General features: G+C 50.6%; 1 protein-coding gene across 2 annotated transcripts in view; it reads right to left on the reverse strand.

The window, feature by feature from the left end:
- The window catches only part of ZC3H18 (zinc finger CCCH-type containing 18), a 42,621-nt gene that overhangs the window by 14,766 nt on the left and 424 nt on the right, over positions 1-27,431 (reverse strand). Inside the window, exons 2-9 of one of the 2 annotated variants that reach the window (XM_042027040.1) lie at positions 20,947-21,542; positions 18,165-18,249; positions 17,185-17,333; positions 16,677-16,769; positions 16,026-16,183; positions 14,555-14,587; positions 12,875-12,992; positions 10,767-11,065 (exon numbers count right to left, since the gene is read on the reverse strand). In XM_042027040.1, coding sequence (XP_041882974.1) covers positions 10,767-11,065; positions 12,875-12,992; positions 14,555-14,587; positions 16,026-16,183; positions 16,677-16,769; positions 17,185-17,333; positions 18,165-18,249; positions 20,947-21,528 — 1,517 coding nt within the window. In that variant the 5' untranslated portion in view covers positions 21,529-21,542. The remainder of the gene's footprint in view (positions 1-10,766; positions 11,066-12,874; positions 12,993-14,554; positions 14,588-16,025; positions 16,184-16,676; positions 16,770-17,184; positions 17,334-18,164; positions 18,250-20,946; positions 21,543-27,431) is intronic. The other variant, XM_042027041.1, reaches the window with a different exon arrangement.

The following is a 27,431-nucleotide window of genomic DNA, read 5'->3' on the forward strand; positions in this document are numbered from 1 at the left end:
AGCCAGGCCCCACTCTCCATCTCCTCCCTTCCCTGGTAACGGTCCTACTTTCATTTCCCCTTTTTTCGTTCCCCACCTTTCCCTTCTCCTCTCCAACCCTCTGAAAATAATTCAGGGCCAACTTTTCAGCAGCTGCACCACACACCTCCTTAACTAGTCCAGGATGAGTTTCTTGAGGCCGAGACTTTATTACCTCTCTTATCTCCGGGTGATTTAACTTGGAATTCTTCCTTGCCCTCACTCCAACCTGCACTCAACTCCTCGATTACCTGCTTCTGACCTTCTCCCTGGGGTTTCAGGCAGAGTCTGGGAGGGATTAAAGCTTTCTGAAGTCTCTTGCACTCACCAAATTAGCAGGACAATGATGCAGTTATTCCTTTCCTCAAACTAATGAGTTTCCTGGGAACCTGGGGAAGGAAAGGCCCCTTCCCCGCTGCGTTCAGCCAGTACCACCCCATTACTCACACCACTGAAGCAACCACTCCCCACACAACTTCCTCTGCCTTTTTGAGATAAAAAAGCCACCTCCAAGTTTTCTAATAATTCCAGGGACACTTCAACAAACCCCAGGATAATGAAAGCTCTTGGTTAGGAGCCTGTCCTGCCCTTTGAAGGCTTCACACCTCACTGAGAAGCCTCATCCCCTCCTTGTTGGCAGAGTTTCCTCTTCCTGAATCCAGGACTGGGATGTGCTGACCTAAAAATCCAGCATCTGACTCTTTCCTTATCTCTACTGATGTGAAAGCAATTTTACTCTTTGTCCCACAACTCCCTTGGAATATTCAGAGGAAAACCCCTCCTTTCACGTTCACCCCTCTGACAAATCTCACCCCAGCTCCAGGAGAGGAGAATTGGGTGCTTCCATCCAACACAGAAGCTCTGAGTGCCCGGGAAGGGGTCCTGGGCAGGGTTATGGCTCAGCTTTATCCCCCAGCAGCTCCATTCCATCCTGCCCCTTTCCCAGCACTGCTCCAACACACACTGTTTAATTCAGCACAGGCTATCTGCAGTGGATTGGTCAAGTTTTCCAAGTTACAGCCACAATTCCAGGAGTATTTCATCATGGAGGAACACCACGACTCGGAACAGGGGGCTGAGACACACTGGACCTATTCTTTATACCCTGACAACATTCAATAGTCCAAGCTGGGCTCAAGGGCTCCTACCAGCTGATGTTTACAAATCCATTTGGAATTGCCAATTTAACCTCTGGAATATCCTCAAATCAACCAAGTGCAGAGAAGGAAGAAAGGGAAGACTGGGAAAAGCCTCCACACCTTGCATGAAGCAGCAGGATAAAGAGCAAGGAAAGGAGGAGAGAAAACCATGTCAGGATGCTCATGGATAATGCCCAAATATCCTGCTCCAACGTCCCTTCCCATGGGATCACAGTCTGCATGCTCTGGGAGAGGCAGGGGGAATATTCTGCTGGCACAGGTGGGCTGAGAGGCAGCTTTATCCAGGATAAAACCTCTGGAGAAGCTTCTCCTGCAGTGTCTGAGACGACAAATGTGGAAGCCAACAACTGTGGCTCAGGTGGAACAGCAGGGAAAGGTCCTTCCCCCAGAGGGTGCTGGCACTGCCCAGGCTCCCCAGGGAATGGGCACGGCCCCGAGGCCGCCAGAGCTCCAGAACAATGCTCAGGGTGGGATTTTGGGGTGTCCTGGGCAGGGCCAAGTATTGGGCTGATGATCCCTCTGTGTCCCTTCCAGCTCAGGATATTCCATGAATCCATGAACTAACGAATGCCCTCGCGCCTCTCCAGGCTCAGCTCCCTCCTGAACCAGTTTTCAGAAAGAAAAGCCTCCTACAGGATTTATTCTCCCTTAAAACCAACTCAAGATTCACGTCCAGCAGCACATCCTGGGAGCTGGAACAACTCCAGCTGGACTGCAGAGCTTGGGCGCCAGCTGGGAGCAGGGATGACTCTGAAAGCAAATCTCATTTACTTGCACCTATTACCTGGTTTGATGCAATTCCCTCTGGATGAAGTCACTTTCTGGAGGAAAGGTTTTTCCCCAGGAAAACCACAACAGAAAGCCTCATTCTGGGGTGTGCTTGGCTTTTTGACTCAGCAGTAAATGCTGCAGATGAGGAAGATGCTGCTCCTGTCAGGACATTTTCAAAGCCTTTCCTCAGAGCTTCCAATGCGTGGCATCACCAAAGAAACTCGTTCAACCTAAACCTGGGATCTGATGCTGCTGGACTCGTCTTCTCCAGTGGAATTCAGGAGGCAGAATGGAAAGTGAGCTGGAGGAGCTGCCAAGATCCTCAGCAGCTCCCTAGAGGAACATCCCAATCCCAGCCTGGACAAATCCCACAGCTGGGAGATGAGGAGGGGAGGACTTCTGGCTTTCACTCTTCCAGCCAGGTCATTTAGTGCTGGATCTGGTGCTTGGTGGAGCTCCCAGCTCCTTACTTCCATAAATTAAAAAATAAGAACTGTTTGCTGCTGGCTCAGTGAGTGCAACCTGCCCTCGGGAGGGGCTGAGCCATGGTGAAAAGGAGGGAAGGAAGGAAGAATTCCAGGGCTGGTGAGCCATGGGATCAGCTCAGGAGCTCATCCTCAGCTGCCCAGGCTGCTGGCAAACCTCGCACACTTCAGCACAGAGACTGCCAGAGAACTCTCGTGTTCATCCCAATCTTTTTCACCACATTCCTGTTTTTAGGAAACATTTGAAGTATTTCAGAATTAACTCCTAAGTCTATTCCACAAGGTTTAAAAAAAAAATAAATTAGAGGGAAGAAGAGACAAGACAAGAGTGACCAGAAGCACCTGAATTTCCAGCCTGATCCTCAAGGATCACTCGGGCAGCAGCTTCCAAAGGCAATTTTACCCTTAAAACAACTAAAAGCTGTCTCCCTCCAGAAGGAACGTGCTGATGCCCATTTGGCTGGAATCTAATGACAGCAATCAAGAGGAAAAGTGAGGCTTTGGCAGGGAGAGGAGGAGCAGAGGCAGCTCCAGCTGGCAGCACCCCGGCGTGGGTCAGCCCACGCACGCGCCCAGCTCCCAAATAAACCCGGCTCCCAAAAAAACCCCGGCTGAAGCACGTCACCGAGTCCAACAAAACTTTGGAGAGAGGGGGGAAAAAAAGGAGCTGCCCAACTCCAGTTCTCCTCATGTATTATGCAAATGCTGCCAAAGCATTTCTAATCTTGGAGGGCAAAATGAGCTTCCCGGGGAAAGCGCTTCCCGTGTCCTTCCCCCTCCCGTGGGACACGGCTCCCACAGGGAACCAAACCTTATCACCCCCGGGCAGCAGTGACGCCAGCCTGGCTCCGGGGCTGCTCTTCCAGCTCCGTTTTCTCCAGGAGGAAAGCCCAGGGATGACTGAACAGCCTTTGCGTTTCTCGCAGGAAAGCTGCGATTGCGTCAGCAGCGCCGGCGCCGCTTTTCCTGCAGCGGCAGTGGAATTTTCCAGAGGAAGTGGACTCGAGGAATGACTGGAGCCATGTGCCAAGGCAGTTGTGAAGGGACCTGGAATTGCTGCAAAATAAATTCCAGCAGAGTGCAAGCATGCAGGGATTTTTCCTGTCTTGGAGTAATGGAGAGGGACAACAGCTCTGGAAAGGCATCTGTGTGCGTCCAGGACAGGGAATGCTGGCCCTTGGAGCTGCTGCCCACTGATATTGGTGAAACATCAGCAGGGAAAATGCTTTTCTCAAGCTGTTTCCATCTGAAGCTGAGTTATCAGTCAGCTTGGAAAAAAAAAAAGGGAAAAAAAAAAAAAAAAGGAAGGATTTCTTCAAAGCCTGATGGGGAGAGGCTTGGAAATGAAAGAGTGGAGATACAATCTGAACCTCCAGGATGAAATCATCCCAGCAGGGAGATAAAGCTATCTGAGACAGCATCTCCCCTAAGGGCTGAGCATTTGAGGCCTGGAGAGCCTCCTCTCCATGAGCAGGAGGCAGCGATCCTGCCTGGAATGTGCCAGTGATCCTGCCCTGGAATTGCCTTGTTTCCCTAAAATCCAGGCTGGGGGATCTCCCAGTAATTCCATCTCTGAAATGCCAAAGAAAATCACATTCCTTGAGATCCACACCTGAGTCACTCAGTGCCCTTCATCTCGATCTGGGGTTACGAAACTCGTAAGGACCAGCAGAAACTGCACTCAGCAGGAATGTTTTGTGGAGAACTTGGGAAGTTTGGTTTGATTCACAGATTTCATTATCATGGAATCACGGAATGGTCTGGAGGAAGGGACATTAAAGCTCATCCAGTCCCTGCCATGGGACACCTTCCACTGTCCCAGGCTGCTCCAAGCCCCATCCAACCCAACCTTGGACACTTCCAGGGGCAGCCACAGCTGCTCTGGGCAACCTCCATCCTCAAAGGGAAGCATTCTTTCCCAATATCCCATCTAATCTGGCAGTGGGAAGCCATTCCCTGTGTCCTGTCCCTCCATCCCTTGTCCCCAGTCCCTTTCCAGCTCTCCTGGAGCTCCTTTAGGCACCTGAAGGGGCTCCAAGGTCTCCCTGGAGCCCTCCCTTCCCCAAGCTAAACACTCCCAGCTCTCCCAGTCTGGCTCCAGAGCAGAGCTGTTCTTATCACCAACTTCCCAAAAGAGCTGGGAGCAGAAATGAAAGCAAAGCTGTCTAAGCAGGTTCCATCACTCTGGCTGGCAGCTGCACCACGAAAAACGGGGATGTAAACAAGTTGTTATCGTGTTTATCGCAGCAGAGCTTCCATGCAGGGCACTGGATTGGGATTCCAAAGAACCTTGGAGCAGCACGGGGTAAGCTCTGTATGTCAAAGGAAGGGAATTGCTCCTCTGAGCAGTCCTGGGACACCTGGAGTGTGCAGGAGCAGAGGTGCAGCTCCAGCTGGAGCAGATAAAACCCATCTCAGCCTGGGAAACCCAACACTGGCTTCCCTTAATTCCCTGCACTCCGAGAAGCCTCCCAGGGAGGTGCAGACAGCTGGAGAGCAAACCCATGCTCCTGGATGGAGGCTCCTTTTCCCACCTTCACTAAATTTTCATGGATACAGGACTAAATCAGGGCATTCTACCAATGCCCAACTCCAAAACCAGGAAGAGCACATGGTTGTCTGCCCTGCCTGCTCTTCCTCCTGTGGCAGGACAAACGGGAACAAACGAAGGATTTCTTCGAGGAAATAACTGAGATTTCCACAGGGAAAACCAAGAGGAACCCAAACCCACCATCCTCCCACCCCATCTTTGTGCAGCAGGGTGAGATGCCATCACTAAGCCCCCAAAAAGTGACTGACAGCTGCTTTCATTCAGAGCCTCTACACCCAAAAAATAGGGAACAAATCCAGCTGGCAGCACTGGGAGACCACCAGAAGCTCTCAGGAGAGAAACAACGACCCAGGAACACCTAAAATTAGAGATTCTTCCAAAAAAACCCAATTCAGTTGCTTTGTGGCACACACACCACCGTGAATCACTCCATTTGCATTCCCTATTTTTGCCACTCCTTTATCAAATCGAGCTCATTCCAATGCTTTCTGACTCGCAGGCCCTGGATAACCTGCACCCGCTGATTCCAGACCTGGGTTTTCCTGCTCATTAACGTGCTCAGAGATTAACAAAGTCAACTTGAACCGGCCTGAGAAAACAACCCAAGGGTGAGCACGGCCATGGGATCACGTAACCTTTTGTCCTGGGATCTGCAGCACTTCACACTCCAGGCGAGGCCTCGGGAGCAGCTGGGAAGAAGCTCAACGCTCCCTGTTGGAAAGGTTTTACGAGGATTTGTGATTTGCCCTTTCTGACTTTGCTGTCAGCTGTCTGAGTGCCCACTCACGGGGTTATTTTGGTTTTTAATGGCTGCCTAAGTGCTCTCCATTTATAGGTTTTAGTCCTGATGGAGGGAACTTCCTTCCAAAGAAAGTGTGGTGTGTGCGATAATGACAGCATGGTCCTCAGGACGCTGCTCCTTCCTGGCACCTCCTGGGAACATCTCTGAGGACAACAGCTCCCTCCTTCTCCTCATCCTACCTGCCACTGCTGTTCCATGGAACTTGGGGTCTGTATCATGAGAATCCCAGAATCACTGAGGTCGGAAAAGAGCTCCAAGATCATCGAGTCCAACCTGGGACTGATCCCCACCTTGTGCCATGTCCAGTCCTTCCTTGGGACACCTCCAGGGATGGGGACTCCACCACCTCCCCGAGCACCCCATTCCAATGCCTAATCACTTTTTCCATGAAAAAATTCCTCCTGATGTCCAACCTGAGCTTCCCCAGGCACAGCTTGAAGCTCGTCTGGTCTGTGTGGGAAGAGGTTTAGCTCAGACATCAGGACAAATTCCAAGAACTGGAGATGACAACATCTCACTCCAAGGTTCATTTTGCCATGCTGCTCCTCACCAGAAACCTCCAGCATTCCCTGGAGACGAAATCCAGGTGGGAAAGAAACCAATGCCCATCTCATGGACCTTCTTCCTCCTTGCTTGGTCAACAATACCCAGCGCCACCCCAGCTGAGGGGGCAGCAAAATTGAGGTTCCTTCTCTCTCTGGTGGGTCCAACTCAGAATCATGGAATATCCTGAGTTGGAAGGGACCCACAGGGATCATCCAGTCCTTGTGTGGCCCTGCACAGACACCCCAACAACCCCACCCTGGGCATCCCTGGCAGCGCTGCCCAAACGCTCCTGGAGCTCTGGCAGCCTCGGGGCTGTGCCCATTCCCTGGGGAGCCTGGGCAGTGCCCAGCAGCCTCTGGGGGAAGAGCCTTTCCCTGATCTCCAACCTAACCCTGCCCTGGCCCAGCTCCAGCTGCTCCCTGGGTGCTGTCCCTGGTCACAGGGACATCAGTACCAGCGCTGCCCCTCAGGAATGAACTCCTGAATTTCCCTCAGTGCTTTGGGAATACAGCCACCAACAGGCCCCACGACGCTGGGTTGCTTCATGAGCTCCTGGAACAACCAGATTCCCTCAGCTGCCAGTGGGATCAAGGCCTGTGGCAACAGCAGAAAGGATTAAAGCAAATTATTCCAGCGTGCAGAGCCCTTGCTCCCAGCTAAGGGTCAGAACATCTTGCACTGCTCAAAGTTTCTTCAGAGGACATATTTCATGTCACTTCTTTATCCCTCAAAGGCTTTGCACAACAGGGAGCTCCAGCAGCAAGACAGAGAGAAAAAGAAGGAATTTTGCACTCAGCAAAAATCAGGCCCAGCCTGGGGCATCAGAACTCGTTCTGGAGATGGGAGCAGGAGGACAGACAGCCAAGTTATCCCTCTAATTGATCATAAAGTGTCCTGGCTTGTTTGAGTGTTTGACGCCTGAGGAGGGAGGAGGAGGAGGAGGAGGAGGAGGAGGGGGAGGAACATTTTTACCAGCAGTGCAATCTCAGATTTTAAACTTCTTGGAGTGCTCATCTTAAGCTTGGGGAAAAAACCCAACCCAAAGCATAAAGCAGCATTTCCATGTTCACAGAACCATGGAATGGTTTGGGTTGGAATGGATCTTAAAGCTCATCTCATTCCACCCCCTGCCATGGGCAGGGACACCTTCCACTAGCCCAGGTTGCTCCAACCTGGCCTTGAACAGTTCCAGGGATCCAGGGGCAGCCACAGCTGCTCTGGGCACCCTGTGCCAGGGCCTCACCATCCTCCTGGGGAGGAATTTCTTCCCACAATCCAATCTAAACCTCCTCCCTGTCAGTTTGAACCCATCTCCCCTTGTCCTGTTAGAAGTCCCTCTCTCTCTCTTTCTTGTCAGCTCCCTTCAAGTACTGGAAGGGAATTTTTTGAATTCCTGAAAAATAGGCCAAATCCACATGTGACAATCCCACTGGAGCCCAAACGCTGCAGCCTCTTCTCTCCAAAGGCTCACAGAGAAACCCTTGTCCCTGAGAGCATCAGGGTTTAAATCCTTGTTAAATTCTCATCCTCCTCATCTGCATCCCCCAGTAATGCTGGGAACTCCTCTGCGTTTTCAGCCTTGAACTCCTCTGCTGTTTAGAGACCAGGTGAAACCTTCCTGCTTTCAGCAGGATGGAAAGGGATTTGTTCCCTATTCCTGGCTATTTGCTGTTTGGGTTCTCTCATCCCTTGATGCTGCAGCTCCTGGTTTGTTCCTTCCTCCAGCTCCTGCGGGAGCCCCTACGCCGACGGAGCGACCGGCATCGACCTGGGATCGCCGTCCTCAGCTGTGCCTTTGGCAAAGCTCGGTGCTGCTTGCACAACCTCTGTGGAGGAGTTTTGCAGGCTCTGTGGAGCAGTTTTCCAAGCTCATTAGTGAGCAGGGCCGCGTGGGCCCTGGAGGCGGCAGGAATGTTAACGGGCAGCTGTGGCGTGAGCCGGCCCCCAGCGCCACCCGGAGAGGCCGGACCTGCCAAAAGCTGGGATCCAGCAATTAGGGAAAGCCCGGAGTCTATAAATAGACCCACAGGTGAGTGCTGTGGCCCTGCTGTGCATCCTGCTTTCCCAGGAAGCGCGGAGCAATCCCCGCTGTGTGACACGTTAAACCAACTCGGGAGCCGCTCAGTGCCAGGATGCCAAACCTGCTCCTCTGGAGCCTGGCACGGAGCCAGGCGGAGAAAAGGTGACACGGCTCGAGCCACTGCACTGCCATGAGGAAGGTGGGAGCTGGTCACCAAGTGACGTGGGACACAGCCCAGAGCCAGGCCACAGCACGAGCGTGACGGGGACTCCTGGGGAAACGCCAGGTGACGGATGAGGGACGTGCTCTCCGAGGGAGAAGCTGGAATTACGCCTTCACGTGTTAAAAAGCTTTTTCAAAACCTGCTCCTGCGGGCTTGTTTTCCCCACAGACACCCAGACACCCACAGTGCTGTGGGAAAGGGTCATGTTGACAGGGATGTCAACCATGGGAAGTCCTATGGCAGGGGGTGGAATGGGATGGGATGGGATGGGCTTTAGGGTCCCTTCCAACGTGGGCACCCTGTGCCAGGGCCTCCCCACCCTCACAGGGAGGAATTCCTTCCCAACATCCCATCTAACCCTGCATTCCCTTGAGCTTAAGGCCATTCCCTCTTGTCCTGTCACTCCATTCCCTTTGAAAACCCCCTTCCACAGCACACTTAAAACAAAAACAGCAAAGAGGTGCATCAGAAAGTATTTTTGAATGACCAAGACTCGTCTCAAGGAGTTTTGGAGACACAAGAGGCATCCCCAGCTGCCTTGTGCCAGAGGGAAGCAGGGAATGTGCATCCCCTGAATGCTGTCAATCCCATCTCCGGGCTCTCACATGGTTTCATGGAATGAGATGGATCCAAGACTGGTGAGCACGGCCACCACTCCTACCCAGCACCCTTTGGGCAGCACTGGCAGCCCAAACTCTCCCTACAGAGCCCTACCCCAGGACTCCAGGAGTGCCAAGGGAAGGAGCAGGCAGCAGGCTCAGCCTTGGGTCACAGTGACCATCAGTGACTCATGACCTCGAGCTGCCAAGCAGGTGACATCACTTTCATTGACATCATCTCCATCACACGGGTCTGGACAAGATCTGTCCCATCACCAAGCCAAGGAGAGCACAAACCACCAGGGAATGTGGTAATTAAGGTGCACAAATCGTGGCTGTTAAGTGAAGATTGTAATTAAACGGAACAGGCAATTATGGTATTCCTATAACTGCTCTGGAGCTGCTGCTGCTCCTCCAGACCGTTCTGAAACTGTCACTTTCTCTTGGGAAAGAGGATCAAAAATCAGCTTTCCTTTCGGTAATGCAGATCAAACTAAGCCCTGCTGCCACCTGAAGCTACCTGATTCCATGTGGAGCCTCATTCCTGGCATTCTGAGCCCTGCTCTTCATTAATCCCACTCTTCCTCATGCCCATCGTGTTTCACACCTTCCTCCAGTGCAGAGGAACAAAGACACCAGGAAAAGCTCCAATAAATCTTGGGAAATAGCTTCCCTGCACCTCTCCTTGCCCCACACGTGCCTGTGTGTCCCCATGGTCCTCCACACGCTGTGGGAGTCTCCATCTGCCACTCTTCCCAAGCAACTGTTCAGCAGTTTTCCTGGAGATCACAGAATCATGGAATGGGTTGGGTTGGGAAGGACATTAAAGTTCATCTCATTCCACCCCCCTGCCATGGGCAAGGACCTTCCACTAGACCAGCTTGCTCCAAGATGTCCCTCAACAAAAAACGTGACACTTTTCCATGATTCTGAACCAAACGAGGCCGGGACATTACAACTTCCATTCCACTGGGATATTTATCCAGAGCTTCACAAAGACAGAGGAGGCTGGGAGGGCAGGGTACGTAAATCATTGACAGAGGAACAAAACAGGGATCACGTCCCTGGACTTTCAGTCTGGTCTGGGTTCCATTTTCTCTTTCACACAGGTCACGACCGGGATTTTCACAAACAACAGGTGGTCAGAGGCAACAGACCTGACCCCACGCTGCACTTCGACTGAGCAGAGACTCATTCCCAGGACAACTCCTTTGCCTTTTCCTTTTGGAGTATCTTCAGATACTTTTGCTAGCCACAAACTCCCCAAGCAGCCCTGGCTCTTGTGACAGAGATTTGTCAAGGCCTCAAAGGGAGTCACCAGAGCGCTCCCAGGAACCAACCTGCAGGAGCCCCTCATCCTCCCAAAACCTCTCCAGCCTGAAGGGAAGAGGGCTGAGCCGAACACCCCCACGCCAAAAGACACTCCTGCTTTGAGGGTCGCGTTACGCACGCTCATTGTCACCGATGCTTTAGCTCCACTTAGCGGCCACAAGGCTCATCAACTACTACTTTACTCAGCAGTTACACACACCAGCATCTTCACTCCCGCCAGCTGCAACAACGCCGAATCCGAATCCCAGCAAACACTTACCTTGGGAGCAGCGGGGACCGGGGCTTTGGCTTGTCCTTGTCCTTGTCGCGCTCCCTGTCCCTGTCCCGGTCCCGCTCCCTGTCCCGGTCCCTGTGCTGCCTGTCCTTCTCATCCCTCTTCACTCGTTCCCGCTCCCGTTCCCACTCTTCTTTCCGCCGCTGCCGCTCCTTGTCGCGCTCCCGTTCCCGCTCCCGTTCGCGCTCCCGCTGGCGCCGCTCCCGTTCCCGCTCTCGTTCCCGCTCCCGTTCCCGCTCCCGTTGTCTGTTCTCTCTTTCCCTTTCCCGTTCCCGCTCTCTTTCCTTGAAAAAAGAACAGAGAAACCATCGTGATGCTGTGGGAACGGCTCCCAGCAAAGCGGGTGGCAAGCGTGGGACTGCCAGGAATTACATCTGCCCTCCCTCATCAAAGGATTGAGATCAATAACCTGCAAATCAATAACCTGCAAATAAATCTAGAGATCAATAATCTAGAGATCAATAACCTAGAGATCAATAATCTAGAGATCAATACTCTGCATCCTGCTGAGCAGAACCTGGATGCAAACACAGCATCGTAGCCCACACAACTGTTGTTTTCAAAGGCAATGCTCAGATTAATTTGGTTTATTAAGCTTATTAAAGAAATGTATTGATGTTTACAAGTCGCTCCTCTCATTGCTAATCGCTTCTATAACCAGCTAATTAACTTTGCAAACGAGCACCAGGAAAATCATTGGTCATGTGGGGCTCAGGCTCCTGTCTGGGCACTGCTTCTGCAGAAAACAAGGATTTGGAGCAAAGGAAAAGCGATTTTTGAAAGGATTTGATGGAAAGCACTGAAAAGCTCCCTGCTGAGCAGGGCTGGTTGGTTTGGTCACTGCTCCCGAGGCACAAAGTTTGCATGAGGGGAAAAGGAAGAGCAGAGAAAAGGTTCAGAGCCTTGTTTTCATCCAGATCCATCTCACCACCCAGCTCCTGGGATTTTAGCAGCTGGCTGCTGCTTCGCTGTGCCTCAATCCCAACGTGCAGCTCCACCAGCACTGGCCAGTCAGGGTGGAGCCTCTGCTGGTACACAGAGCACACCTGCCCAAATCTACTCCTCTCCTTCCCAAGAATTAACAAGGAAACCTTTCCAGGTTGTTCTCTGGAAACTCCCTCCCTCTCCAAGATGTCCAAGAATGGCAGCAGATGTGGCTGCAAGCGCTGCTCAACTGCTACACTGAGGAGCAGCCAAGGGGCATGAGGAGGAACCACCTTCCCATCTCAGACATGGAATTGCTGAGGTTGGAAAAGGCCTTTAGATCATCAACTGCAACCCCTCAGCTCAGCAGCACCACCGTGGTCACCACTGACCACGTCACCAAGTGCCACACCTGCAGGTTTTTTGAGCACTTCCAGGGATGGGGACTCCACCACTGCCCTGGGGTTAGGCAGTTCCAGTGCTTTACAGCCTTTCCATGAAATAATTTCCCTAATATCCAATCTAAACCTCCCCTGGCCCAGCCTGAGGCCGTTCCCTCTCCTCCTGTCCCTGTTCCCTGCCAGCAGAGCCCGACCCCCCCGGCTGCCCCCTCCTGTCAGGGACTTGTGCAGAGCCACAAGGTCCCCCCTGAGCCTCCTTTGCTCCAGCCTGAGCCCCCTTCCCAGCTCCCTCAGCCTCTCCTCGTGCTCCAGACCCTTCCCAGCTCCGTTCCCTTCCCTGGACACGCTCCAGCCCCTCAGTGTCTGTCTTGGAGGGGCCCAAATCTGACCAGAAATCCAGGTGTGGCCTCAGCAGTGCCCAGCACAGGGCACAATCCCTGTCCTGGGGCTGTGGCCACACTGCAGCTGGTACCAGCCAGGTGCCAGTGGCCTTCTCAGCCACTGTCAAGCAGCCCTCCAGGTCCTTTTCCATCAGGCAGCTTCTCAACCTCATTCCCAAGCCTGGAGCGCTGCTTTTGCCCTCACGATGCTGGAACAGATCCTCCTCCCATCCCTTCACCTCCGGTGTGCTCTGTGCTGTCATTAAGCCAAGATTAACTATTTGAAAAGTCCTGTTTCAAGCACTGCACTGGAACTGTGCCAAGGCCCAGAAGAACCTGGAAGAAAGTTGGGAAGGAAAAGCGGGGAAGGGGGAATTTCCTTACTTACTCTGTAGTTACGGTAGGGATCGGGGTCTGTGTACTGAACCCTGAAATTCTCATACTGCCCACCACGCCAGAACCGCTCTATTTCATAGTCATAATAGGGATCTGCATAGGGATCAAGCCTACAACGAAAAACAGGGAATGTTAGAGAGGGAAATGGCACCTGGGCACCACAAAATCTACGTGTTCTAGGTCAGCTCAGTCACCGTGATACAAAAACCACGGGCAATGCAGCAGGGCTGTACAGAGAGGTTGCTCTTCTACACAGCCCAGCCAAAGAGTCTTTTTTAAGGCTTATCTCTTAGTCTCTCTTATATCTCTTATTCTCTTTTGAGGCTTATCAGAGAAAAGCACAGACCTTTCTCAATAAACACCAGAAAGAGAGGCACCAAGAACTCAGCCTGGTGCAAAGCCAGGAACTGCTCCTGAGAGCCCCTTCCAAGGCCTGCAAAGGGAGCAGGATGTGTTTCACCTCATGGGTTGAGAGCTGGGATTTCTGTCCACGCACCCACAGCTCATCCCAAGCACCTTCAGGAGAGGAAGGGATGGAGATCTCCCAATTCCCAGCCCCTGGAGTGCTGATGGGTGCATCCCAGTGCCACCAGGACAGGACAGGAGCTGGTGCTGAGCTTTCCACTGGGAGAAGTGGAGCTTCAGGGGCAGGTCAGCAACACCCTGCCTCTACACCTGGAGTGTCCATGGAATGGAGGCACCACTTCTCCAGCTGGTATCCTGCAGTGGGAAGCAGGTGCTGGCCCACCCACGGACTGGTGAGCACGTGGCACACACACAGCTGCAAAACTAAGGATTTTTGGGGAGGAAAAGGACTGAAACCCCACCCTCCTTAAATCGGTTTTCCTCCATTTCCTGTTTTCTATTTACATTGTTTGATGATTTTAATTCCCCAACTCAACAACATCCAACCAGCTGGAGGGCAAATATCAGATCCACTGTGAAGATGGGGAGGTGGGTACAGGGAATAAGAAACTTCCAGGGCCACAGAGGAGTTGGTGGCAGAGCTAAGACTATAAAGCAAGTGCTCCCAAATTCCAGATTATCCATAGTGAGACTCTGATTAAAAAAAAAAAAAAAAAAGAGAAATAAAGAGCCATTTTTTGCATTTTAAAAGTGCCAAATAACCTAAACCAGGCTAAGGTATAGGTGCTGCCCCATGAGTCAAGTGGTACCTGTACTTCTTTCTGTGCTTTTAAAGAATTTAAGGTTTTTATTTTGGACTGAAGCAATAAGCCAAGGGGAAGAGAACCAGGGACCTTGATCAGGGATGCTTCAAACAGCACCAAAGTCCTGATGCCAACCCAAACCCAGCCTGGATTCAGTGACATCAGGTGTTCAAAGAGACAGAAAAAACCATCTCAAGCCACACCAGAAAGGAAATTCTGCTTTTCCATACAGCCTCAAGCCCAAATTTCCCCTTCCTGTAATATTGGCAGGGGTTTTTTATTTCAAAAAGGAGCACTGCTGTGTGTTTAGATAATTCAGTGCTTAAATCATTAGGAAATCATTGGTATCACCCCAAAAGTAATCCAATATATCCACTGAGCCAACTGCTGGGGGGACACTGGTCGGTCTGTGGCCTCGGAAGTTTGAGGAAGTGCAATGGAAAAAAAGGAAAAAGAATATTTTTATACAGTTGCAACAGTACTGGAATCAAAGACCTGCTTACCCATAGTTAATGTTTTCTTTGATGTCCACCTCCCTATAGTTATTCAAAAAAAGAAAAAGGGATTCATGAACTACTGAGACAACTCCATAGGTCACAAGACAGTGCTGAAAGCATTTTCCACATCCCAGCTGCACTTCCAGGGCTCACTTGGCTGCAAGGTGTCCAACTGGGCAATAAATTGTGTGTGGGGCAGGAAAATCAGCATTTTCTAGAGTTTACAGCAGCAGATTCGTAACTTTTCCCTTCACACACAATGAAGATATTTTAATGGCACAGTCTGCTCACACATCCGTGAATTTTCAGGAATTCCACTTGTTGGATGACTTCTGTTTAACATGGGCAATGTGCAACACATTTTTTTCTGGACTGTATGAAAACCAGGCCTGTTCTTAACAATTCTTACATCAGACAGGCCCAAAACGCTGCTGGTGGATTTTATAGACAGTCATAAAATAAAGGTAATGTATGAACAGTCCCCAGAACATTGGGGATAAACCCCAGGTGCCTCTCAGAGGAACACAAGGCCAAGATCCAGAGCTAATTAAACTCTGGAAAATATTAATATTGTAGAAAATGCTTTTCTTTCAGGCTGCAGAACCGAGGACAGGGGTTTTTTAAATTAGGGAAAGGAACTGCACTCCAGAGCAATCAAAGGATATTGAACAAAAGCTTCATCTGCTCCTTTCCAGAGGTTTTTTGTAATTCATCCACTCTAAAATAAACAGAACTAAGCCTTGCAAACCCTCTGGGAGTGGAAATAGTTCCATAATCTGTCCATGTAGGAAGAACAGAGGATGCACAAGCACGGAGACACAAATCCACCTGCATCCCTGCAGAACACAAGCCTCTTCCCCAAAAATTCTCTTCCCATTCCTTCTCTTGCCTTGAGAACTACCAAACAATTCCCCAGAGCTGGGTTTGAGGTCTCCAACACTTCAAATTTTACCTTAAAACCCCAATCACCCGAACACTTAAATTCAGGGTGCTTGTTGTGGCCAGGTACCAGCTTTGCTTCTGCCCACTGCCCAGTTTAACTGGGACCAGTTAAGGTGTTTGCTGAAACCAGTTGCTGCAGCAGCGCAAAGGAACCCCTGGCCAGGGCTGAGCACGCTCCAACTTTGCAGCCTCAGCTTGAATGGCTTTAAATTCTCACGGTTGGGGTAGGGAAAAAAAGAGGGAAAAAAAGCTGGAAGAATGCACTGGTGTGAGGGAGGCAATGCAGAGCTGGAGAGGGCCCGTGAGGGGAGCAGAATTCCAAGGTTTGCTGGAGGCAGGAAGGGTTAAAGGAGGTGGGGTTGAACTGGAGCGAGCGGAGGTGGCTCAAATTTTTAACTTCCCGCTTAATGGAAGCTGTTGCCATGTTTGGAGGTGATGTTCTCTCAGTCTGGAGGGGCAGGTGAACCCCAGCCAGCCTCACTGCACTGCATTCCCACCCAGGAATCCCTGGAGCAAACCCAAGAGTGCCTCTTACGCTGGGTCCCGGACGTCTCTGGTGATGCGGTAATTCCAGTCGCGGAAAAACTCGTTCTCCTTGTCGAACTCCCGCTCGTCCTCGCCAATGGTCACAGTGAATCTTTTCTCCTCAAAGTCAGGCTCCTGCTCTTTCCTCATAGTTGCCTTTTTCAATACCTGTCAGAACACAAAAACAGCGTGAGGAGAGAACGTTCCCGGCGTGGGGAGAAATTGCAATGTTAAAAATCCTGCCCTCGGGAGAATGCCAGCAGCTCAAGCACCTCAGAAGGAGCAGGATGCTGGACTTTCCCTGATTAATTCCCTATTCCAGCAGCTCAGAACAGCAGGGAACAGAAGCTTCCCCCCTGAAGTGATTGCATGAACTGGAGAAACTGGTTCTGAAGTGAGGGAAATTGGATCAGCTTAAAGCTTTGCTTTGTGGAGGGCTGGACTTGAGGGCCACAAATTCCCACTATTTCTAAAATATAAAACCCCCCAGAGCTGGATTTGAGCTCCTCTTGGCTGTCTAACAACTGTGATGTACAACAAAACATAATCAATAGGTTAAAAGGCAAAAGGGGAAGGGAGAGAGCAAGGCCCACATGCTCCAAAAGGAGCTTTTCCAGTGGATTTTGGAGCCAGCCCGCAGCTCCCTGAGGAAGGAATTTACCTCCTTAGCGTGCCGGAGTCCCCTCTCCCAGGCACTTTCTGTTGGAGGGTCTGGAGGAGGTGGAGGTAAGATTTCATCAACCACTGGCCCTCCCTGTTGGAAAGGTGAGAAGGAGAAGACACTTGAGTTAGTTTTAAACAGCAAAGCCATGCTTTGTAAAGCTACCTCAGAGAATCTCCAGAGATGCCTCAGCACGATGGAAGCCGGGAAACCATGGAAAATTACCCCCCTCTGCTGGCAACTCTAAGAGCACCATCTAAAAATCACACAGCCAGTCGCGGATTGAATTTTGCTGAGGCATTAGCTCGAAACAAAAAAAAAAGGAGAAAGATCACAGAATGGTGGAACAGTTTGGGTTGGAAGGAACCTTGAAGCTCATCTTGTTCCACTGGAAGGGACACTTTCCACTAGACCAGGTTCTTCAAGTCCTGTCCAACCCCACTTGGAACACTTCCAGGGATGGGGAGGGTGCTGCAGAAGCCAGAAATGCACAGAAGAGATTCCATACCCAGGGGTTGGCTGGCATCAGCGGGTGAGGGCCGATGGGAGGGGCACCGTTGGGGGAGAAGGGCTCGGGTTTGGAGATCAAGGAGTAATTTCCTTTGTCGTTCACTCCAGGGTGGATAAAGCGACAGTTCATGCCCCAGGTGCAGTGTCCTGTGGGAACACACAGCTGTTAGATCCCTGTTTCCCATCAGCAAGCAGCACTTCAGCCCCACAGCCACGAGAAACCCCATCAAGCATTGAAAATCCATCAAGGATTTTGTTGTTTGAGGTGTTTGACTTTTCTCCTCTCCAGCCTGGCTGGGATTTAGCTGTTTCACACACATGGAGAGACACTCGTCACCCTCCACCTGCCAGAGGGGACAAACACATCCAGGCACAGATGGATCAATGGACCAGAACCTTATTCCAGTGGGGAGAAGGGAGGGATGGACACACACTGCTAATTAAAGGCAGAATAAGCCTGTGAGCTCCTCATTAGTTAATGACAAACATTTCCAATTAGGAGCTTTGCCTTTCACAGGAAACCTGAGAGCACAGCAAGCACCATGGTGCATCCCAAATAACCAGTGGTGAGGCGGGGAGCACGATCATGGAATGGTTTGGGCTGGAAGGGCCTTAAAGCTCATCCAGTTCCAACCCTGACACCTTCCACCATCCCAGGGTGCTCCAAACCCCATCCAACCCGGCCTTGGGCACTTCCAGGGATCCAGGAGCAGCCACAGTTGCTCTGTTTTATTCCAAAAACCCCTGCAAGTTTCCCTCTATCTGCCTCCTCCAGGCTCACCACGCTGAGGGCAAAGCCCTTTTTGTGTAGTGGCTCCATGAAGATTCAGCTTTGGCCACCAAGAAACAGGAAGGTGACGCTGAGGACGCCTGGGGCAGAGTTTATCATGTAACAGCAGCTTAATGGGGAAAAAAAAATCCCCAAGAAAGGCCAATTGCAGCACCTTTGGCTCCTCCCACGCCCCAGAGTGTGGTTACCTTTCATGAAGAAGCGGCAGGTGGGCCGTGGCCTCACTTTCCTGTCGTTGGGGTCTTTAACTTCCCCTTCCTCCAAGTCATCATCCTGGAACAGACAGACAGAGCTGACATTTCACATGGGGCATTCCCTGCAGGACCTGACACTTCCCAATCTGCTCCAAGTCAGTCACTGAGAACCACGCTGGGGCAAAACCATGGGAGACCAACAAGGGCAGGTCACAAGGAACACCCCAGGGCACCTCCACAAGGTGCTGCTACCAACAGGGAGATGGGAGACTCCAGGTGGCTGTGAAAGCACCTTCCACTGTCCCAGGCTGCTCCAAGCCCCGTCCAGCCTGGCCTTGGACACTTCCAGGGATCCAGGGGCCTCCCCATCCTCACAGGGAGGAATTTCTTCCCAATATCCCACATAATCCTGCCAGTTCCACCTCGTTCTATCACTCCATACCCTCGTCCAAAGTTCCTCTCCAGGGACAATCTCACAAATGAACTTTTCAGGGTAAGTCCGGCATATCTTCTCCAGCAACTCCTTCCCTTCTACTCCTCAGCTCCACACAGGAGCTGGGAACCAGCTCCAACAAAACTCTGCATCCTCCCCAGGGACTGCAGCCCCAGGAGTAAATTCTGGGAGCTGGAGGTTGCTCCAAGATTAAGAAAGAACAGCCAGGAAACACCTCCAGAAGAAAGTTATTGAAACTTTCAAGTACCAGCTTATGCTTTTGTTTTCCAGGGGAAAAAAAAAACCAACCTTCCCTGGCTTTGTTAGGCTGCACCTGGAAAGCCAAAAGGAGCTGAAAGGAGCTGGGGATGCAGAAGGCAAAGGTACAAACGACCAGGGAGTTGTCACAGGAATGTGGCCAGGAAACCAGGATTGTATCCTAAAAACCATCCTGGTTTTCCCTCTCTCTGCCTCCATTTCCCTATTTCCAGCACATGAAACACGTGAAGAGGGAGCATCTGGATGGGCCTCCCCTCTGCCTGGCAGCAGTGTTTTCTGGGTGGAAAAGATGAGGAAAATTCTCTCCTTTGATCCATTTAGCAGCTGGAAAGAAGGAAAAAGCCATCACTGGGCTGTAGACAAACAAAGGAGCAACAGAGAGGAGGGTTAAGAGCCTCTCCTGCTGCATTCCTGAGCCAGACAGGGAGAGCTCCCCTCAACAGCAAGGGATTTAAAAGCCTACACTTATATTCCAATTAAAATTTGCATTAATATTCCCCTCCTGAAAGCAGAAGAAAATGCAGAGATTGAAGTTTTCCCCAAAGCTGGGGCTGGCTTTCAGTGCTGCCTGAATGGAAGAACCAGCTCCACTCTGCTGCTTTCAAAAGAACTGTGTGAAGTCTGGAACAAAGGGGGAAGTATTTATTTCTGTGAGGTCTCCTTGGAATCAGGCAGCTGGGAATGCTGTTATGAGTTAATGTATGAAAACCAGAGTACAGATTCATCTCCTGCTTTGTAAGGAGAGCTCCCAAGAATGCCTCAGGCTCCAAAGGAGAGCATTCATATTTTAATCAAGGAGCAGGCACGGAGTCGGGGCTCCAGGAATTTTTTTGCGCCCCATAACGTGCTGGAATTCCTTCTCACTGATTCAGGAATACACAAAACCTTTGGAAAACACGTGTTGAACACAATCACCTGCCAGGATGGGGACAAGGAAGAAAAACGGCGTCATTTTTTAAAGCAATTAAACTTGTCAATGAACTATGAAGAGTAAAAACCACACAAAATACGATTCTTTAATAAAAAGCGAGAAGGGTCTGTCCAGGGAGGCTCCAGCAGCTTCCCAGGGTCCTGTGGCCAGGTCAGATCCACAGAAACGGGGCCTGGAAGGACACAGCACCTCCCCTCCTCAGCTGAGGAGCCCCACCAGCGACCCCACCCACACTCCAGTGCTTCCCTGCACATTCCCAGGATATTCCCAGGATATTCCCAGCACGCAGCCCAGCTGGGCAGGTGGGACTGTGGAATGGGGAGCCAGCCCAGGTGGCTCTGCACCAGCAATTTCTCTTGGCAGTGCTTTACACTCCCACTGCTGGGATACAATTCCAGACCAGGAGCCCACGGGAGGGCTTTTCCTGGAATTACTTTGCCCTGTTTTCTCCATGAAAAAGGAGGGAAATTGCCATCAAGCTGCACGAAACAGCTGCTGCTCTGCAGAGCTCCCTACTGCACACAAACAGGGATAAAGATGGTATTTTCCCTAATCCCCACTGCAACTAAAGCCCACTTTTGATTTTTCTGAGTATCTTGGCTGTGAAACTCTGCACATCCCTGACCCCACCCTCAAACCATGCCTTGGGCATTTTCCAGAAATCCCAGCGCCTTCCGTTCCCCTTCCACGCATCCAGATGCTGCTGGAGCCCCACAAACAGCTGAGGATCAGGGTTCCCCACCTGCTGAGCACCACAACCACCCTCCAGCACCAGCCCCTCAATCTGAGCAGCTCCTGGACACCCAATCCATGAGATTTGCTGTCAGCATCACTCCCAAGTCCTCCGGGAGCAGTGGAGCACTGGAGCCTTCCCATATTGAGAGGGAACAAAGCTCATTTGGGATGGCTCTGGGACAAAGCTTTGGTTCGGTGTGTGGCACCAGGGGCCCCAAGCCCTGAGATCAGGGCCTGCCCCATGCTGCGGCCTCACCTCCAGGGAAAAGGGTGTTCCTTGCACACTGGGGACACGGATATTCCCATCAGGAGGAGGAGGAGGAGGAGGAGGAAGGAACTGCAATGGGAGAGGCAAGCAGCTCTGAACCCCCACAGGGCTCTGCCCATCTCCTACTTACATCGATTTCTCCATCGTCGATTTCTCCATCATCCTCTTCTTTCTTCTTCTCCTTGAGGGGATCCTGCCCGTCCTTCTCATCATCACTTTTGCTGCTGGATTTCTTCTCATCTTCAGGGGCATCATCTCCTTTCTCCTCTTCCTCGTCATCCTCCCCAGCAGCTTTCTCCCCATCCTCCTCTGCAGCAGCAGCACTGGGTTCCTCGGGAACCTCCTCATCATAGTCCAGCTCGTGCTCATCCAGCTCCCTGGTGACAGAGGACACTTCCAGGTCATTTGTCCTGTCTTCCTCCTCTCCCTTGCGGGGCTGGGGGCTCTTCAGCTCCACGCTCTGCTCGTTGGTGTCGGATTCCTGGGACTTGGCCTCGCTCAGCCGATCCTCCTCATCCGAGTGGTTCTCCTCTTCCCCCCGGCTCAGGGCCCTGACTGCATCCTCCTCCTCGCCCAGGAGGCTCCCCTGGCCACCCTCTCCATCGAGTTCTCGGTCTGAGCCGCTCTCCTTCAGGACCTCCTCATCGGAAAGCTGCTGGTCCTCTTCCTCAGGAGAGCAGGGGTTTCGCTCCGGGCTGTCGGAAACGTCCATCAGTACCCGAGAGTCTGCAGGGAGAGAAGAGCTCTGGTTATGGCAGCAAACTGGGAAATCAGGGAATGCTCACCCTGAAGGACTTTTCTCCTGTGCAAAGGCCTCCTAAAGAAAGGCTGTTTGAATTCCTGGGAAGCCAAGGCTGGATGGGGCCCTGAGGAACCCAATCCAATGAGTGGCATCGGTGCCCATAGCAGAGGTTCGGAATGAGAGGAGCTTTAAGGTCCCCTCCAACCCAATCCATCTGGGATTCCATGAGCTCAGGAATATGGCTTCTCAGAGATCCTTCAAGAGGGAAACACAGAGTCTGAACTGCACAAAGAACAGGTTTCAGTATTGTCCCAGACTGGCGTGTGCCACCCTTCACAGGCAATGACAGAGCTTGAGGTGGAATTTCACAGAATCCCAGAATGGTTGGGGTTAAAAATCATCCCCTGCCATGGCAGGGACACCTTCCACTGTCCCAGGCTGCTCCAAGCCCTGCCCAACCTGGCCTGGGACACTGCCAGGGATCCAGGGGCAGCCACAGCTGCTCTGGGCACCCTGTGCCAGGGCCTGCCCACCCTCACAGCCAGGAATTCCTTCCCAATGTCCCATCTAACCCTGCATTCCTTCAGCCTAAGGCCATTCCCCCTTGTCCTGTCACTCCAGGCCCTTGTCCAATCCCTTCTCCATCTTTCCTGTAGCTCCTTCAGGCCCTGCAAGGCCACACTGAGGTCACCCCAAAGCTTCTCCTCTCCAGGCTGAACAATCCCAGCTCTCCCAGCCTGTCCTGCCAGCAGAGCTGCTCCATCCCTCTGCTCATCCTGGTGCCTCCTCTGGACTCTCCACAGCTCCAGGTCCTTCTGGGGCTGGGGCAGCTCTGCAGGTGGGGTCTCACCTGAGCAGGGCAGAACCCTCAGTAAAGACCCCAAATTCCTTCAAAGCAGCAGATCCAGCTGCCTGCACTGAGACTTTTCTAGAAGATGTCTAAATATGTGCTTGGGAGATGTTAAAAATCCCAAGTCTGCCAAGAATAAATCCAATAAATACAACAGAAAAGGGCAGGGTGCAAAGCAGGGAGAGAAACCTAAGCCATACATTTATTTATTTTACTCCAGAAACAAAAACCCCATAAATTACAGACCTGCCTGACTGGAACTGGCCGAGCTGGCCCCTCCTAGGCAGGTGACTGCTTCACATCCACGCAAAAGCTCTAAAAACCCTAAAGAAGAGCTGTGGAATTACAACTCATCTTCATTTTAATGGGTCCCATGTTTTATTCCAGCTGCTCCCTGCAGGTTCATTTAGTGCTGCCACAAAAACATAAACAGTCAGAGTTTCACCTCTTATTTTTAAAATCCTTGGAGCAGAAATGCTACAAATGTCAGACTCTGGTTGCTGCTTTAACCACACCCAGCGATCCATCAGGAAATCAGAGTTTATTAAACTTTTATGAAGCTGCTCCTTCACCTTCTCCTGACACTTTTCCCTGTTTCTCCCACTGGTTTTGCACAGGGAAGGTGATTTCTCATCAAAGAGCCACCACAGACACACCAAAGCCTCCCCCAACCAAAGCAAACTGAGGCTCCCCAGCACCTGAACCCCCAAAATCTTTTGGTAATGAACAAGATTTGCTGCAAACTCTGAAGATCAAAGTCCCCCTTCAGAAAATGCTGCTGCTTATACTGTGGGAGGTCTGCAGAGGAGTTAAAACCAGAAAATAAATTCAAACCACTCCCAGAAGCACCTTAAGCTGTGTTTGAGGACTGACTGTGCTCTCCCCAAGGCCTCAGAGCCCTGCTGATATCAGCTAATTGATAAACACGAGATGATCTCAACATCAGCAGGGCCCAGAGCAGCAGAAAATCCACATTTCGAGCTCCCTCCCAGCTCCTCCTGCTCCTCTGCACGTCTGAAGTTGGTTCCTGCTCACCAGCAAAGTTCTGATTCCCCTGACAAAGTCAAACCCAAAATGAAAAGGCAGAAGTTGCCTCCTGGTGACAACGGCTGCGATCCCAGGATGGATCTGAAGCAAATTATCTCCTTATTGAGCACATCAAGCCTGGCGCTGAGCTCATAAATTCCTGCACCAATTGTTATTGGCTTTGAGAGCCAGCTCAGAGCGGGGATTTTAATTGCCCAAGTGCCTGAGAAGTGACTTTGTGTGAACACAGAGGTCAGCCCAGAGAGGCCACCACAAATAGAAAAGCTGCCAGGGGCACGTGGACTCAGGAAATTTGTTTCTTGATTCCTTGCAAATAAGCAGCACCAAAAAAAAGAAAAAAAGGTATTTAAGTGAAGCAAATGGCTTTTTGTGTTTGACACAGAGACCTTTAGAGGGATGGGAGGAAACAAATATGTTCTGATGGGGAAGAATATAAAACACTGACCTCCACAGCAGCTATTAAAGCTCTTATAAAAATCCAGAGCATCCAGCAGTTGTAATAATTTCCTATTAATTTCCATCAGCAGAAATGATAAGAAATGCAATAAATGATGCCCCAAGTGAGAAGAGTTCACAGAATCCAGGCAGAGAGGGGTTTTTGGGGTGTATTTGCTTGGATTCAGGGATTGGGCTGTTGCTCTGAGATTCCCCAAAACCAACAAAGGCAGATTTTGGCAGCAATCTTACCCTGTGTGGAAATGCCCCAAAACAAAGCCCAGATGGCCAAAGGTAAAATCAGCAGCAGGAAAAGAAACCTGGGAGGTGGAAATTAAAAGGAAAACTGCCTAATGATAAAACAGGACAGCAAGTTTAATTCCAGTTGTAAGTGTTGTCTTAAACAAATCTGAAAATCAATTTATTCCAAATCTGTCGAATTCTGCAAGGGTTTGGTTTTTTTTTTTTTTTTAGATGGTTTTTAATCTGCAAATCACAATTTATCCCAAACCTCTGGAATTGTGAGAGGTTTTTCTGAGGAGGCTTTTTAAATCTGCAAATCACAATTTATCCCAAATCCTGAAAGGTTTTGGATCTTTTTGAGGTGTTTCTTAAGGGGTTGTTTTGGGGTTTTATACATTTGGGGCTTTTAAAAATTGCCTTCTGCTGCCCTTTAGTGAAACATAAAGGCAAATATCACAAAAACCTGAGAAAAGTGACTACATGGAAGTATTTAAAATCAAGCAGCAGCGACCTAAGTGGCAGAGCAGAAACCCCCAGGTTTCATCCCTCCCTCACCTTAAACTTGGCCTTTTTTTGTGCCTTAAAACTAAGCCAGTTTCTTCCTGATTCACAACCAGTTATAAAAGCAAAAAATTAACTCCTAAGCCCCAGATAAGCTTGTTTGACTTGCAGCTCAGGCAAGAAGCAGGGATGTATTAATGCTTCTCACTGAGCAGCCTTTTATCTTTGAAAAAAATCTTGAAAATTCAGGCAAAGCTGCCTTTGGTCCCAGCTGCACAACTATTTCTGTTCCAAAACTGCCTCTGTTTGCTCAAAGTGTGTCAAATGTTCCTTTCCTGCATGGCTGAGGCAGCCTGGAGCAGCACTGGGAATTCCATGCAGGCTCACAAACCTCTGCTGGTTCCAGGCTAAACGAGCTGGGACAGCCCTTCCACGGGGAGGTTTAGGAGTAAATGCACTAAATAAGGGGCATTTTCAGGCAAAAAACGAAGTGTCTTTTCCCCTGGTTTTGGAATGACTTGGGCACGCCTCAGTGAGCTGAAAGCCTCTTCAAAGCAGGTCACATGCTGTTGGGGAAGGAGCTGAGGATGTGGCAGCAGAATTGCTCCCTGGGGGGAGCAGATGGCACTGCTGGCCCCACAGGTGGAGCCAGCCTTTCCCTCCAGTTGTTCCCTCTGGATTCTGTCCCTGCCAGTGCTGCATCCAGCAGGATCAGGCATCCCACGAACACAGAAAGTGGGGAAAACTCCTCAGCAACCCAGCTGGGGTTTAATCGTGTTTTTGAGTTAGGAAAGAAGAGCTTTCAGTTCACATCAGTGACTCGGAAGTTTCCCAGATCTGGAATATTTCAAATTAGGGAATGAAGCATGAACTGCTCCTTAATTTATCAGTGTTCCATGGCAGAGATGCTCCTCCTATCTGGCCATCCTCACCTGCACTGGATGCACCAGGAAGGAGCCAATTTATTCCCAGTGAAGCCTCCTAGCCTTGCTGGAAACACTTAAAATTACACATTTCCCCCCCTAAAAAGAGGGGGAGAAAATTGTGGAGATGCTACAGAAATTTAAATTCAGCTGCTTCACTTCCTTTATAACACATTCTTATCAAAGCTTAACGACATCCAAGATTTTTTTAACTTAAAGCACCGAGATCAAGCAGCCTTGGCACAGCCTGAAGGCAGGGAGAGAAAAGCCCTTTGCTACTTAAACTGTTTTTAAAACTCCACTTCCACCTCGCCAGGGAATCCCAGGACACATTTTAAATAATATCCTGAACCTCACACTTTTGTCAGCTGATTTGTCCAAGGCCAGAGGAGTCAGAGCAGGAATTCTTCTTACCCAGCAGCTCCTTTTGCAAAATCAGGCCCAACTTCCCCTCTTTTGTTAATTAAACAGCACCAAAAGGTGCAAAATGAAGAAGGAAGGAATTCCAGCCAGGAACTGAGTACCTATAAAAACCTGGAGCTTGGCAGAGCCTTAAAATCCTACAAATTTTCATGGATATCAAGAACCAAGCGCATTCCCAACTTTTGTCCCACTCACAGCCCTGGGGGAGGTCACAGGACAGGTGGGAAGGAAAGAAGAGAGAGGAAGTTCCTTCCTTCAGGCTGAAATCTTTGGGATAAAAGGAAAAAATCCACTTCCTAAAGGGCAAACAGCTCCATGCAACATGAAAATGTCCCTGTGAATCAGCTCCATGCAATCCAGGGGTTAAAGCAGAGCAGAAAAGTTCTGGAGCAGCGTCTAAGTGCAGCCAGGAACAATGAGGGAGCTGAGGAGAGAGAATGGGAATAGTGCTGACAGGACAGGTGAGGAGAGAAAGGCAGCACAGAAAGATTTAGGGAACAAAGAACTGCAAAAACAGAGGCCAAGCAGAAACAAAGGGCAGGAACCAACACGTGGAAAAACAGGGAAGAGCAGAGACAGCAGGAGAAGGAAATAAAATACCTCAGGATCCAGGAAAGGGGGAACAAGGAACACTGAAAGGATGAACTTGTGTGCAGCCCTGCCCTGATTGGAATTCCAGTGGTTAACAGGGTTAATTAACCAAAATCCTCATTTCTCTGCCATCCAGAGGGAGCTCCGAGGTAGAGGATGCCCTGGAAATTCAGCAGCTCTCAGGGAACCCTTTAATGCCCCAAACTCAGCTGCCTTGTGGGATCAGTTTGTTGGTGAGAGGCATTTCCAGGAGCTTGGGATGAAGAGGAGCTCGGAGAGCTCCCGTGGAGAATGTTCCCCATGGCTTTGTACTGGAAACCTGAAGGGAAAAGCAGCTGGAGTTTGTTTTCCCAGCACAGCTGATTTTCTTACTGCTCCTCCTGCAGCTGTCCCCCAGCAAATGCTGAGCATGAGCTCTCAGGGCCTCAGGAAGAGACAAGCAGCAGGGTTATACCTGAACCTGCAGGATTTGGGGATAATCCCACCCAAAAGAATGATTTTGGATCAGCAGTTTGGCAAAGAGCTGTCCTGATAAACTGGGATGCTTTTCCTGAATCCAGGTAAACCTCAGAAAGAAAGAATTCACACCCTGGAGGTGCTGTTCTTGCTACAGCTCTGAGGAGACTCACCTGAGAACTGACCCTGCAGGTGATGGACCAAAAACCCAACTCAGAACTGACCCTGCAGGTCGTGGATCAAAAACCCAACTCAGAACTGACCCTGCAGGTCGTGGATCAAAAACCCAACTCAGAACTGACCCTGCAGGTCGTGGATCAAAAATCCACCTCAGAACTGACCCCGCACGTGATGGATCCCAAATCTATCTCAGAACTGACCCCGCAGGTGGTGGACCCCAAATC

Source organism: Corvus kubaryi, unplaced genomic scaffold (assembly GCF_017639235.1).
Source record: "Corvus kubaryi isolate FWS band 111438036 unplaced genomic scaffold, C.kubaryi_AGA036_p1.0 37300, whole genome shotgun sequence".
Lineage (NCBI taxonomy): Eukaryota > Metazoa > Chordata > Aves > Passeriformes > Corvidae > Corvus > Corvus kubaryi.